Raw genomic sequence first — 15,185 nt, 5'->3', positions numbered from 1 at the left:
CACTAATAGTGAGTTGGAAAAGTACGACAGGTAGTGAAAGGGTTAAAATAATCAAACCTGACAAAGTGATTGCTGCATCCAGATGTTTTGCTGTATGATTCACGAATTGAGCCAATGGTGTGCTCGTATTTTGATTATTGATAGGCTACCACATTTGCCCCAAGAGCGTGTTTTTACTAGCGGCTTACATGTATTAATAAAGCGTTCTATAGCCATGTTATATACATGTATCTCAATAACAACGCCGAATTCCTCAAATCTGCTCCCAAAATCTATGGGCGAAGATTACCCTTATATCTAACTGTCGTGTACTCTCTGGTCCACGATAATATGCACGAATCACTTCTACGGTTAATAACAGTCGGTTATACATGTAGTTTCGCCGGTAAGACGAATAGAACGACAAATGATGCACCAACGAGAAGCTGCAGCTCATGGTTGCTTTTGTGAGCACATAACACATGTGTTTCTTTATTTTAAGAGCGCTTATCCCCGTTTTTTTTTCGCAATAGCCAAGATTTTTAGCGACAGTAGATCGGGAAATTACCATGGAATCGTTTCAACACAGGCTTTGCTGTGGATCCCAAGTTAGCGCTCTCAGGTGCGATTTATGAGAGCTAAAGGCACGCATAAATATGATTTTTTTTACATGAACTGACCCGCGTGAAAATTTCATTCAGATGTTATACAGTATAGACGAAATTAGCAAACCATATCTCATGATTTGAACTTGTGTAAGTTACATAAACCCTGATCGTACGGTATGGCCATCTCCCATGTGTAAAATGACCCCTCTCTGCACATACGTGTTTTGGACAGTACAAATACGACGGATAGGTACATCGTTGGCAGCGGCTGGTGGTTGTTTACCGCAAGCTCCAACCTGAGCGCTAATTTATAATCGCCGATTTCACGCCATTGTAGTTTGCGGTGCTGGCTATTACGAAGTCGTTACGTCGATCTGAAGTGTTAGTACAGGTAGTCGGAAAGATCTATTGTGCCTTGCATGATTTCTGTCTAAACAACGACGTAATTCGTTTGTTTTAGCAAATCATGGCGATAAGCCCATAATTGAGTTAGGAGGCTAACTCGTCGATTTAAGATAGAATAGCTGCTAAGACAACGAGTTAACGTTGAGTTATGCCTACTTTCGTTGAATGGCTGGAGTAAATCCGACAATATTACGGTCCTGACATTCTAACTCGCTCGCTTCATCTGATTGTTTTGCAGTCGATCATGATATCGATTGACATGCGCTGGCGATCTATCGTACTAACCTACCTCTACGATATTGATCTAACGGTTGTGGCTTCAGTGATGGGAGTGTCAACGCGGTCCATCTCTCGCTGGGGCTATCTGTTCCGTCGGCGTGGTAACGTCATTCCAAACGCTCGAATCGAACGGAAGACGCGCTGGCCTCCAGATACTATCAAGTTTGTGAAGGTCTTCGTCGAAGAACATCCCTGTTTTTATATCGAGGAGCTGCAAGCAGCTTTAAAGCCAGCGTTTCCTGCACTACCAAACATTTCTACTGCTACTATATGCCGTGCGCGGAAATTCGACCTTGGTTTAACGCGCAAGGTCCTGACGAAGAGAGCGAGAGAAAGTGTCCCCGCCGAAATCGATGCTTACTACAAGAAGTTCTATTCTTGCAGCCATTCTTGCAGCGACAACCGATCTATTCTTGCAGTGGCAACCGGTCTATTCTTGTTCTGCGTTGTGCTTGGGACTGGCGGTTGGTTAGCTTATTTTTAACTTAGAGTTAGGCTGCGATATATGATCATCGCAAATGATTTGCTCGTTGGTTTAGAGCCCTTAATCGCATGCCAAAGTTCGTGCAAAGCACAATAAGTACATTTTGTACTACAGTCTTTTGCCTGAATAAAGAACACCTTATATATATTCAAAGCCCAAGATCATCGGACTATACAGGCAAAATGCTTGAGCCTCGAAACAGCGTGAATAAGGAACTAAATTAATTAAGAATGAAGCTGATGTGGATCAGCCTTACACTAAGCAGACTGGTGTCGATGTCCTCGGTATTGGCGGGCGCCAACAAGATGTTGATTGGGCGGAATTCGTTGTGCAGATACCGATCTAATTACAAGGCGGACCAGCTCCAGCAAGTCTCCAACCCTTCTTGTAGCAGTGCAAGTGGCTACAACTTCAGTAACATCAGAAACAGAAGGTTATCAGCTTCTACCTGTTCTTTATTCAGGCAAAAGACTGTATTCCTGTTCCGACTCCAGGATTTGAAATTGCAAATCCTAAATCAAAGGACAATAGTGAGCGCAAGTATAACGCTAGCGAAAGGGTCAAACAGGACCACGAACGAGCAACAAAGTGTCGTTTCTGTACACTCGGAAAATCTTTCCGATCCTGTCAGTACAGTACAGTATAGTACAGTACTGGTACAGTACAGTACAGTACACGTAATGACTGTCCACTGTCACTTGGCATCTCGCGAGTCTTGATCCCACGCAAACACATGGCCTCATTTACCGCTCATGAGTGGCTGCAGTGTAAGCATGCTGTCCATAAACACACCAACAACGATTAATGGTCGAAGGCTTCGGCAAACCAGGAGGTGCGTGAGCATCTCTCGATTTGGTGTTGGCGGCTGTGCCCCTTTTGCTCCCTGTCAGCACGCCGTAATCAACAATGCCTCAAGTTTGCGACCGTAAAGACCCGTACGCTGCTACTCAATAGGTGTCATTTCCCGATTCGCTTTCGTCTTCGCTCATGACTAAGTCGTATCTTCAGCCCCCGAACGCAGCTCTACTGAGGGACGATGCGATCAGCTGTGTCGTCCTACGTTCCAGATCGTCCGATTCCCATTTCCTCGCGGAGGGCCCCTGTCCTTCTGGCCAAGTGTGGCTCCCGTCCACACTCCCCAGAACGGCAGTTGCAAGTGAAATTGCCGAGGATCGTTCACTGAACATTTACGACCACGACCTCGTTGGATCTCACGGCGACACTGGTTTGTCGTTAAGCAAGATAGGAGGAAAGCGGCGCAAGACAGGGAGCCTTTCGTTCTCCCGTGTTGAACGCGATCGAGATGAGGTGCACATTATTGTGAAGCGGGGCAAGATGGCCCTTGTCGGGGGAGAAGTCAAGACCGCGATTGAGGACGCGATCGCGGAGGAGAAACGTCAGCGAGAGCTTCGAAGGTTGAGGCAGATTCGATACCGAAAGAATAAAGACCGGAAGGCGCAGAGCCTGGAGAAAGAAACCCAGCAGCTTGAGCGCGAGGTGCTGAAACTCGAACAACGTCTCCGAACTATTTCTTCAGCCATCCCAGAACGGCAGACTGCGTGGAATGTAGTAGTCCATTACTTCAACCTGTTCAGGGATGGCTACAGAGAAAACTCGCGTTGGTTGACAACGTCGGCTGTGGATTCAAGCGCCTACAATGAGTTTCTGCAAACGAAAATGGCCTCGGACGTGGTGCACCAGTACGGCCGTGGACCAGAATCGCTGCTGAAACATTGGAAACGGAATTCTCTCTGGTTTAACGACGTTAAGTACCGGCTGGTTTGCTTAGAACAGGACACTGATGACTCGCTGGTTGCGACGACTACGACAAGCTTCATTATGACCGAAACTACATTGCTGAAAGTTTTTCCACACCTCTGCAACACCCGCGAACCAAACGAAAATCCACACATAGCAGCGAAACTGTTGGGGAAGAGGATCACAGTGCGTGGCACGACCCGTTTTGTGTGGGATTGTGTGTTTGGTTGGGTGACGCATCTTGTAGAGGAGGCGGACTTGTTGACACCTTTGCTCTCAATTCTGGAAAACCTTGAAGACGTGTCTACGGTCTTTGATGGATCCCTTATTCAGCCTAACTTCCAATCTACGACTTCGGAGTCAAGCATGTATTAACTAAGCTATGCTAATAAAGCACGGAGAAGCTCATTAAGTAAGTTCTGTTTCTAAGGTGCACAGATTTTCTGTTTCTGCTAGTGCCTCTTGTGTTGGCGTGATCTAGGTCGTCTGCGACTTGGCTGGGAACACCGGTGTTGTAAAAGGTTGCTGCCGGCGTTGGTACAGTTTTTTTTTGCCGTGACATAGGAGCTATCTACAGTATTCTGACCGCGCGAATCATCGTGACCATGTATTTTCTAAACCTCTTGCTAAGTCGTAGGATTTTATTTTTATCTTGACAAACATATCACAGAGTCACTTCACTGCGCAGCGCTGAACCAACCTGTAACGACGGTGGTTGTCGACAACACCATGTAAGATAAACCCGAGCACCAGAACTCCGCAGTGACAAACCTTTATTTCCTTCACGTTCCGAAGTTTCTGTAGCTGCAGCATCGACTATCACAGCCAGCCTGGTATCGTAGTAGGTAGGCTTGGTGCACTTGCCCCCTCCTCCCCCCCCTTGCGTGGCAGCAATCAACCTTGCGACGGTCATCCTTGCTGAATAGTCTCGGCCCTTGTTGTATCCATAGTCGTCATCCTTGCGGTCCTTGTCCTTGCCGTAAGCGTAGTGCTAGGACCTGCTGATGTTGGCGTCTCCAAGACAGCGACGGTAGTAGGCGAGCGCTGTTTGTACAGGTGGCGCTTCTTCCGGTCGCGGCCATGATCGTGGTCGTGGTGACGAAGGTGGTGTCCGTAGTTTTCCTGGCCGTCCTTGAAGCCGAGGTGGCGTCGCGGAGAGAGACCCGCAGGAGCGGCGCGGGCGTCGGAAACGTGCAGGATTGACGCAGCGACGCATAGCCTGAGCACGGCGAGGACCTTGGCGTGCATGTTGCGGGCGGAGATCAGCTATCAACTGATCGCTTGGTTCGGTACAAGACCTGCATTTGCGTGGCGCCGTGCGCCTTGACCTGCAGCCCCAGCTTGCTTTCACCGCGTGTGAGGAAGGCCACGGACCCGGCGTCGCTCTTCGTGAGCAGCTCGTCCGTGACGGGGCGAACTTGGTGTACTGTAGACCGACATGACCGCAGCTCGCTGGATGGTGATGTAAGATGTTCCGCCAAACTTCCTGCCGAGATCGTTGAAGTTGCTGGTCGACATCATTCAGGCTTATGTGGCGCGAACGTTGCGCCAAGTCGAGTATCGGTGTTCCCAGTATCAATAATATTGTAGGGAATCCAGTGTGAGTGTTCCAATATATATAGTTCTTTAATCGCAATACCCCCCCCCCCCCCCCCCCCCTCTTGAATGTGCTAAGCAACATCCAAGTTGTACTTATCGCGCGAGTGTCAAAAACTCAAGCAACACGCATTTGAGATGCCTTGCGTTTCATTGGCTTAGACCTGTGTGTTGAGGTTGCACTTGGCTGTCTGATCGACTGGATCCCTACCGCGGAGGCAGACGGCCTGCACGTGCTGGCACGTGCCACCGGAGGTCTGTGGTTGAAGATGGGAAGATCTCGCAACCTGATTGACTGGACTATCTCTGATACTGGAATGTGATTGGACGACAACTTCAATTTGGGTGCCTATGATTTGCATGTGTTGAGTCAACCGTTTTGAGACGCCGCCGTGACTAGGCGGATCAGTCTTACGACTGGCAACTTCGTTTGGACCGCAGCCGAGATCGTTTGGACCACATCTACAAGCCTCACCTACTAGGGAACATTGCATACAGTAGGGACTGCTAGCAGGCAACACACTAACCTAAATCGAGCTCACTTTCGGATTTCCTTCCAACTACTCACTCGACTACCAAGCCTCATTCGCACACTCTCAATTGGTTGTGAGCCCAAGCTACGCGGACACCGTCAAGCTCGTGGAAGAGAACTACTACCACTGGGAGTTCAACTTGCGAATGAAGCTCTCGCGCAAGGGACTGCTGCCCCACATCATCAAGGCAGACTTCGACCCAGTGAGCAACCGCACCACGGATGCATGGAAGACCGACGAGCTGAAAACCCTTGGGGTGATCAGCCTGTCTACATCCGTGAGACCTCTGGAACCGACTCCTCGTCACCAAGAAGCTGAATAACTTCCTAGACGATTGGTGAGCCTCTCGACGAGACATGCCAACTCGTGCTGCTGCTCGGCAGTTTGACCGACGAATACCGGATGATCAGTACCGTGCTCGAGAACACGCCGAACATGACGCTCTCGTACGCAATCCAAGCGCTCGCTGGTGTTGAAGCCTCGGATGAATCGTCATCGGCTCAAGAGAAGGCGTTTGCCACGAAGAAGAAGGAAAATCTCAAGCATCGGTTCAACGGCAAGTGCTTCTACTGCAAGAAGACTGGCCACAAGGAATTCGAGTGCCGCAAGAAGAAGGTCGACAACGAACGTGGGCAAGTCGCGCAAGCTGCGTCCGACTTCGCGTATACAGCAATGGGTGCGATGGACAAGTCGGAGTGGCTCGTGGACTCCGGCGCCAGCTCGCACACGACCAGCGTCCGGGACAAGTTCGTGTCCATGAAGGAGCTGAAGACGCCAGTCGGCATCACGATCGCGGATGACACGAAGATCGACGCAGTTGCAAAGGGCACCGTCGGAATGAAGCTGATGGACGAAACGTCTGTCACGCTGTCGGATGTGCTATGCATCCCTAAAGTTGATGGAAGCCTCATCTCGGTTGCGAAGCTGGCCGAGAAGGACGTCGTCGCGCAGTTCAGAAAGGACAAGTGTGTCTTTCGCTATGGCGATGCTACCGTCATGAAGGCCAAGCGTTTTGGAAACGTCTACAAGTTGAAGGCAGTGGGAGGGGGTGGGGGGGGCGAGGTGTGTCGTGCGGCGACGGCATCTCGTAAGGATCCATGGGCCGTTGTGCACGCCCGTCTCGGCCACATCCCGTTCAAACGTTACGAACAGCTGTTGACCATGGCAGACGGAGTGCCTTGCGTTTCGGATGGTGTCACAAGTGGTGCCGTCTGCGCAGCTGCATGGGCAAGATGAGAGCGGACGACTATCCGCGACACCCGGAGAAGCTCGTCAAGAGTGCATGCGTACTGGATCTGGTGCACACGGACGTGATGGATCCGATGCAGACCAAGACACCCGGTGGGTGTACGTAAGCGGTAACCTTCATCGATGACTACTCACGTCACGTGACCGTCTACTTCATGAAGGCCAAATCGGAAGTGCTGTCGAAGTTCAAGATCTTCAAGGCAGCAATGGAGAACGCAACAGGCAAGACGATCAAGCGCCTACGTTCTGGCAATGGCGGCGAGTACACGGGCAAGCAGTTCAAGGCCTACCTCGACCGCAGTGGTATCAAGCATGAAAAGACGGTGCCATACACGCCTCAGCAGAATGGACTGGCTGAGCGCATGAACCGAAGTTTGGTGGAGATGGCGCGCTGTATGCTCTACCACGAAGCCATCGAGAAAAAGAGGTCGGCCGAAGCCGTAAACACGGCTGCGTGGATCATCAACCGGCTCCCCAACTCGGTGAACGTCAAGACGCCCAATGAAATTATGCGTGGAACCAAGCCGCAGCTCAAGAACATGAAAGTATTTGGTTCAGTTGGCTACGCGCACATTCCCGACGAGAAGCGTCGCAAGTTGGATGCTAAGGCCTTCAAGTGTCGATTCGTGGGCTACGAGGATGGTGTCAAGGGATACCGAGTTCTCAACGTGGCGACGGGAAAGGTACAAATCGTGCGCACCGTGAAGTTCGTGGAAACAACAAGTCTTGGATGACATGGTGAGCTGGATGACAATGAAGTCAAGGTGAAGCAGCCCAGCCATGGTGGGTATCAACCGGAAGAGTCAGGAAAGTCGTGCCAATGGATTCTGAAGTTGGGGACGTTATCCCACTTCAACGTGACATGGGCGTAAACGATGCGATCGTGCCATACGGATCGACACATCATATGATTACCCGATCGCGTGCTCGCCACATTGACGAGACAACGGATCCTGAAGAGGCAGGAGCTCGCAAGAAGCAAGTCGCGGCGCCCTCGACTACTGGCACGAAGCGCCAGAAGATGATTCAAGGCAGAGTTCAGGTTAGCGAGGACCAACTCGCAATTGAAGGTGGCCAAGCAATGGCTGCAACGAAAGAGGTCCCGACGTCATATGAAGAAGCTATGGCTAGTGCGCACCAAGTGGAATGGTAGAGGGCTATGCAGAGCGAGTTGAAGTCGCTCGTGGCCAACAAAACATGGAAGCTGGTGCCGAGACCAGCTCATCAACGACCGATCGGCTGTCGTTGGGTATTCGCATTGAAACACAACGAGAAGGGACAAGTCATTCGTCACAAGGCCCGTCTCGTAGCCAAGGGTTACTCGCAACGTCACGGCGTGGACTACGAAGAGACGTACGCCCCGGTGGCTTACCTGAACTCGATTCGCGCCAAACTGGCGAAATGCGTCGCAGATGGATACGACATCGAGCAATGCGACGTCGACACCGCGTTCCTGTACGGCAAGCTGGAAGAAGAGATCTGCATGGACTTGCCAGAGGGACTCCGAGACCTCTTGACACTTGCCGAAGAAGACGGTGAAGAGGACGTCGTTTGTATGTTGCTGCAAAGTTTGTACGGACTCAAGCAGGCGTCACGAGTATGGAACGAAACGATTGACGCGCACCTCAAGGTGATGGGATTCAAGCCTGCTGACGCCGACCCGTGTGTGTACACAAGAGGGGATGGAGACGACCACTGCATTGTGTGCCTCTACGTGGACGACATGCTGATCGCATCGCGGGACAATGCGGTGATTACATCGGTGAAGGCTGGAATCACGGCGACGTTTCGAATCAAGGACCTCTGGCGCGCACGGAATTGAGATCGGCTACAACATGGATCACAAGACACTGAGGATCTCTCAACAAGCGTACACCGAGTCGATTATCAAGAAGTTTGGGCAAGAGAACGCGCGCAGTGCACATCGCCTATGGAAACTGGAGTTCATCTGACCAAGACCGACGAATCGCAGGCGGAAGAAGATAAGACCAAGATGAAGTCGAAGCCCTGCCGATCGCTGGTGGGCAGCGTGATGTACCTGGCATGTGGAACACGACCTGACATTTCGGTCGCGGTTGCCAAGTTGAGTCGTTTCCTGGAGAACCCTGGCCAGAAGCACTGGGACGCCGGAATCAAGGTAGTGCACTACCTACTGAAGACCAAGGACGTGGGAATCACCTACGACGGGTTACGTGGAACCGAGCTCGTCACCTACTCCGATGCGGACTGGGCCGGCAGCCGCGACGACCATCGTTCCGTAAGCGGGACAGTGTTAATGATGTGCGGTGCTCATGTGGTGTGGCGTTCGACGTATCAGAAGACTGTCGCGTTAAGTTCTACAGAGGCCGAGTATGGCGCTGAGCGAATGCGTGAAGGAGTGCGTCTGGATGCGCCGTCTATTGAAGGACATTGGCACTGAACAAGTGGTGGCTACGGTGATCTACGAAGACAACCAAGGCGCGATGGCACTGGCGAAGAATGTTGGATACCAAGCTCGCACGAAGCACATCGACATACGCTACCACTTCATTCGCGAGAAGGTGGTGAGCAACGAAATCGAGGTGGAGTATGTCGAGACCAAGAACCAGCTCGCTGACTTCATGACGAAGGGTCTATCGTCGAAGACGCTCTGCTACTTGATGATGTGTAGCAACGTTGGACCCAAGCTCGAGACATCGAATTGAGTGGGGGTGTTGAGGTTGCACTTCGCTGTCTGATCGACTGGATCCCTACCGCGGAGGCAGACGGCCTGCACGTGCTGGCACGTGCCACCGGGGTCTGTGGTTGAAGATGGGAAGATCTCGCAACCTGATTGGCTGGACTATCTCTGATACTGGAGTGTGATTGGACGACAACTTCAATTTGGGTGCCTATGATTTGCATGTGTTGAGTCAACCGTTTTGAGACACCGCCGTGACTAGGCGGATCAGTCTTACGACTGGCAACTTCGTTTGGACCGCAGCCGAGATCGTTTGGACCACATCTACAAGCCTCACCTACTAGGGAACATTGCATACAGTAGGGACTGCTAGCTGGCAACACACTAACCTAAACGAAACCTAACTTTCGGATTTCCTTCCAACTACTCACTCGACTACCAAGCCTCATTCGCACACTCTCAATTCTGTGTGCCGTATATCGACGCCATGAGTCACGCGATAGTTGTGGGGATGGCAGCATCCTATCCAAGTATTTTTTTTTCACGCCATCACTGTTAGTCAATTGATTCGGAGGTACTTCAATAATGACGTGAGATCAATACCTTGATAGGCACTGAGGATCTAAGTCTATTGCGGCATGAGCATTCGTATGTTTTCCACCTCTGCAAAAGCGTGAGCAGCAACTCGAGCCTCATTCCCAAAAACGACCGATTCAATCCAACCGGCGATGAATCCGCTCGTCCTCGCCGTCTTCACTGCAAGTTTTCTCGCTTTTGTCGTAGCCGATGAAATAGAGTTCGACAATGTGACCCCGTTCCCTGAAATCAAAGCCTCCACAGAGGAGTATGCAGTTGCGCTGAAGTTCAAGCCCCAACTCTACGTCGCCGCGGTTGTTTACCCTATCCAGCCGTGGATGCTAGTGGCAACAGAGTGGAGCGATTTGGCACCGCTAAAAGGTGTTTGAACGCCCAAAACAAGTGTAACGCTACGTATTTTATGTGTAAGACTGTCAGCCGCATATGTAGGAAGTCACCCTGATAAAAATAGCGAAACTCCCACACAAAAGTATAATCACCACTGAAATGTATGAATAGCTTTCACGTAGACTACATTTCCGCTCAAATTGTAAGTACAGCTAGGAGTTTGCGAGTTACAAGCGAGGGCGAGAGAGATGGAGAATATGTCATCGGATTCCGACAGCGCCGACGAAACTGATACCTCTCATAGGCCAAGGTGGTCCAGGATTTGGAGATCCGCTACGGTTGCCCTGGAGGAGTTTTGTGATTCGCTACCGGCACACAGCATAGGAAAAAGCGACGCACCTAATTGTACAATCAACCATTTATTAGCCCGAGACTATTCCCTAGCAGCTTCAGTACTCAAGATGAGAGTCCAGCTAGCTACGTGTCGGTCACGACGATACCGATCCCAAGATGACGACAACTCTGAGTCTGAAGAGATCGGCAATTCCACCTGTCCGTGCAGATACAAGTTCAAGATGTGCCTTTCGTCTGGGGCATGCGAAGTTTTCTAGCAGCACACCCATGCTGAAGCCAACAATGGGTCCGCTAGCCCACCTCTAAAAAAGGTGACAACTGAAATGAATTATATTGTGCAACAACTTAGTTCTGGCATTAAAACAACTACTGCTCGGCTTTTCGCTGTGATTTGTACTATGGTTTTTGAGGAAGATATGATGGGACCTGCGCCGAAGAACCAACAAGTGATCGACTTCGTGAAAAACTGGAGACGAAAACACCATATGAATCCTATGGCTCCGATGATAGAGATTTGCAATGATCATTTATACGACACCCTGGACATCACCTCTATGCAAGATCTAGACGTGGTTATTTTGTGTGACTCCCAACCGGATGGATGTCCGAGGAGCACTCGCGTGGTCTCACTCCTTGGTGATGGTTCAGAAGCATTTCCATTTCGCGTCGGTATGACTTGTCTCAGGTAAATCCGGGGATACCTGGATGTGCAAAGCCGAAGCGACTGCACGACCATGCTGCATGTGGATAGCACTCATAGTATGGTAATTCACAGCTACTCCGTGTTTGCATATGGATATTCAGATCAAAGCTGTCACTTTTTGCCACTCGCGTACTACTGTACGTCACCGAAGCGCAAATTTGATATCGGCTGGTGAATTCGCTACATCAAACGCGTATGTCAAGAGACTTGTGGAACACGTTTTAACCCACAGTTTGTAATGATGGATGCCGACAAGGCCCAATTCAATGCCAGCCTCACAGAACTTCCGCATACTACTGTTTTAATGTGCTGGTTTCACGTCACGAAACATGAATGGAAATATGCAGCTCAATTTCGGGTATCTTACGAAGATACTCGTATTGTTTTTGAGGGTCTATCTGACATGCACTATGCGCCACAGGAAAAGGCTGAAGCAATCAAGGATGGAGTCTTAGAAAACTGGAGAAGATTTCCTAATGGATCTGCTGTGTGGAAGCTGGCAGATCATGTGATAACACAGTGGATTGAGACACGTCGATTTGCAAAGTGGTAGGCATTTCGAACGCCGAGAGGATATGCCACGACCAATAACCCTCTTGAACAGTACCACCGGAGGCTGAAAATGGAGTGTCCTGAAGGCCCTCAATCCCCGGACAATCTGATTAAAAGTTTGAACAGCGCACGACTTGCATTTTTGAGTCTAGAAATTTCTTTTTGCAACTTTTCGACTGCATCCGAACGTTTGATGCTGTTGTATCGCCTGTTATGCAAACGCGGCTGTATTGAAGTCGAGCTTTTACCACGCATTTCTACTTTATCTGCGGATTTGTACCGAGTGTTCCAGCGGCGACCGGAGCTAACAGCAACTGAAAAAAAGTCTGTAAAGCAATCTATTAAGTCGGTTAATGCTAGGCGCAAGTTGCTAGAGGGTGTGCCCGCTGGCGGGTGGATTGTGGACACCCGCTCCAAGGCGTGCCCCTGTTTGTACTTTGAAAAGAACGGAGCTTGCTGTCATCTAGTAGCGCCTGCATCCGTGGCGGTAATTACATGCCAGGGGTTGCCGACAATTTGTGCTTCCACACCACCAGGTGATGCGCCGTACGTATGATTCCGATGAAGAGGAAAAACAAGATACAGCGGACGATGTGGTCGAAAACAGTCTTGTGGTGGAATCAGACACGGAGACACTAGCGCTTTCGGATACAAACCCTACCGAATCTATTGCAGAAACGCGATCGGAGGATTTAGGAGCATGATACGCAACATGAACAGGAACATACACGACCACTGGGGCGAACACCGAAGACGATTCCCGTATCTCAAACTCCCGAAGCCACACAAGTGAGAGCTCGGATAACAGCCGTGATGTTGTCCGAGATCGGCTACCGGATTCCAGGCTTGATTTGCAGCCTCTCTCTACCAGACTACCAAGTCCTGGCACTTTGCAATCTGGACTACGCCTATCCCGCTGCCCGCGGAAACCGACCAAGTGAGCGCTCGAATCCCGGCTCCAGAATGGCAAGCGTCCGAGGAAATAAGGTGCACACCCCGTGTCTTAGTACATTCTTTTCATTACTCGATGAATACCTATCGCAAATACATACGGTGTCTTCTGTTGTTTGTGGAAAATGGGGATTTGTTAGCAGCGGTTGCTAGAAATCCATACGCTCACGTCAGTATGGACACCAACGTAAAAGCCGCTCTCCATTCCTGGCTGGTCAAAGGATGCGACCTCATTCGGACAAAAGGTGTACGTGTTGGAGTGCACGAAAGCTCCTCGTGCAGTTACCAGTGTGAGACGCAGCTTCGCTGTGGACGAAACAATTTGGTGGTCACCGTTCACCACTGCGGTAGTTGTGATAATGCGGCGATTGATGTCCGCTCGGTGCTGACGGATTTGGCGTCCAGGAGCATCACGATTAAGCATTTGCTCCGAGATGGACGAGACTGCGGCGGCGTCCACTGTGCAGCGCGTGACCCTACGCGCTTGCGCTCACGAGCGGAGCCGCTCCCGATCCGTTGACCCTGGACTTAAGCTTCTTCCAGGACAAGGTTCTCACGGGCTTCGTCCCGGACGCCAAGCGTGGCGAGGTTGCAGGCACCATCACCAACGCCAACGATGTCTTGGGTGACTCGGAAGTCGTCGTGGGCTTCTCCAACGCCGATGCCCCGTACTGTGTCAAAGTGCACGCTGGCGCCAAGACCTCCACCTTGCCGAAGATGAAGTCCGGCACCTACAAGGCCATCGTGTACAAGAAACTGTTGGCTGTCGGCATGACCAGTGTTACGGTCGCTGAGGGTGCGTCCGCCCCGGAGACTTTCGAAGCCACGTCAGCTGAACACCAAGCCCATTTGGCTCATTGGCGAGTGGGATGGCACGCTCGACGGCTTGCTGAATGCTGACAAAATCCACAATATGCACCCGAGCGACTTGCGTTTGGCTGCGTGGGGACCGATCACTTGCGCGGCCGGATCGGACGACAACAGCATGTTCCCCATGACCCAAGTCCGTGCTGCCAAGGACGACATCATGGTCACTTTTGACCTGACGGATGCCCAGGCTGGTGAGAGCTGGACGCTGAAGATCGGTATCACGCTGGCCCAGGTCAATGCTCGCACTACCAGACCGATGGCTTGGTCGTTCATGCTCAAGACCGCTGATTTGGTTTCGACCCTGCTGGCGCCTTTCTGCAGTGCTAACGCAGAGCTAGAGACTGTCAAGATCACCCACCCATAGAGATCCAGTGCCGATGAAGTCGTTCCGCGTGGTGATGGACCCCAAGATGGACGTGCTGTTCATGTCAAAGGACTCGTGCCTAGATGGAATGAACCCCATCCGCGGTGGCATCCCTGTTGTGTTCCCCAACTTCAGCGGCGCCCCCGGCTTCCCGAACCACGGCTTCGCTCGCATCACCAACTGGAGCGTCAAGGTGAACGACTTCCAGACCGCGACTCCGGAATCCGTGGCTGTGAAGACGCGCGGTATCACCCGCGGTGTGACAATGGGCAACTACAAGTTGTACGAGTACGCGATCCCGTCGTCCGCTCTTGTGGCGGGCTCCAACACCATCACGCTCTCGATTGCCAGCGGCTCTCCCGACCTGGCTCAAAAGTATCTGTCGCCGTCCGTCGTCTTCGACGCCCTGGAGCTAAGCAAAACTAAACTTTCATCTCCAGCTATCATACTGTGAGCGGATAGATCTCATGTTGAAAGTTTTCAATCAAATTGTTGTGTACCGTTCAATACAAAAGCCTCTTCACCCCTTAGCAGCGTAGCATTCGATCTATCTGGCTCGGTGCGTTCATGCCCACGACACAGATCGCCGTCAGAAGACGCCTCGGGGACACGCAAGCTCCGAGGATCGCCGAAATGTACGCAAACCACGTGTCATAAGCCAAAGTCTGGCCTAGAAACATAGCTTGCAACGCGAGTGCAGCGCAGTCCTTGGGTGAACAACCAGTCCTGGGAATATTCATGTAGATTGCGTCGTCACAGTCCGCAGTGGTGCCGAAATTGGTGCGCACCGGTCCAGGACAGAAGCATGTGACGGTGACCCCCGTGCCTCGCAGCTCGTAGTCAAGTCCCTGGCTGAACGACAACTTCACTACTAGATATGTGTTTCAGTGGACGAACTCCATTGTGGAGTGTCTCCGC

General features: G+C 51.2%; 2 protein-coding genes across 2 annotated transcripts; both read left to right on the top strand.

Moving 5' to 3' along the window:
* Positions 1-13,555: 13,555 nt before the first annotated feature.
* Positions 13,556-14,267, top strand: IUM83_03803 (rhamnogalacturonate lyase A; the record flags this gene model as incomplete). The annotated part of the gene is made up of 2 exons (XM_067927835.1): positions 13,556-13,798; positions 13,866-14,267. 2 exons carry the CDS (start codon positions 13,556-13,558, stop codon positions 14,265-14,267), a joined length of 645 nt encoding a protein of 214 aa, XP_067795512.1.
* Positions 14,268-14,301: 34 nt separating this feature from the next.
* IUM83_03802 (putative aldose 1-epimerase) lies at positions 14,302-14,721 on the top strand (the record flags this gene model as incomplete). Its single annotated transcript, XM_067927834.1, has 1 exon — positions 14,302-14,721. The coding sequence occupies one exon, from the start codon at positions 14,302-14,304 to the stop codon at positions 14,719-14,721; it is 420 nt and encodes a 139-aa protein (XP_067795345.1).
* Positions 14,722-15,185: the final 464 nt, after the last annotated feature.

The sequence above is a fragment of the Phytophthora cinnamomi genome (assembly GCF_018691715.1).
Source record: "Phytophthora cinnamomi strain GKB4 chromosome Unknown Contig21, whole genome shotgun sequence".
Taxonomy (NCBI): domain Eukaryota; phylum Oomycota; class Peronosporomycetes; order Peronosporales; family Peronosporaceae; genus Phytophthora; species Phytophthora cinnamomi.
This window is presented reverse-complemented; position numbering and strand designations above follow the sequence as displayed.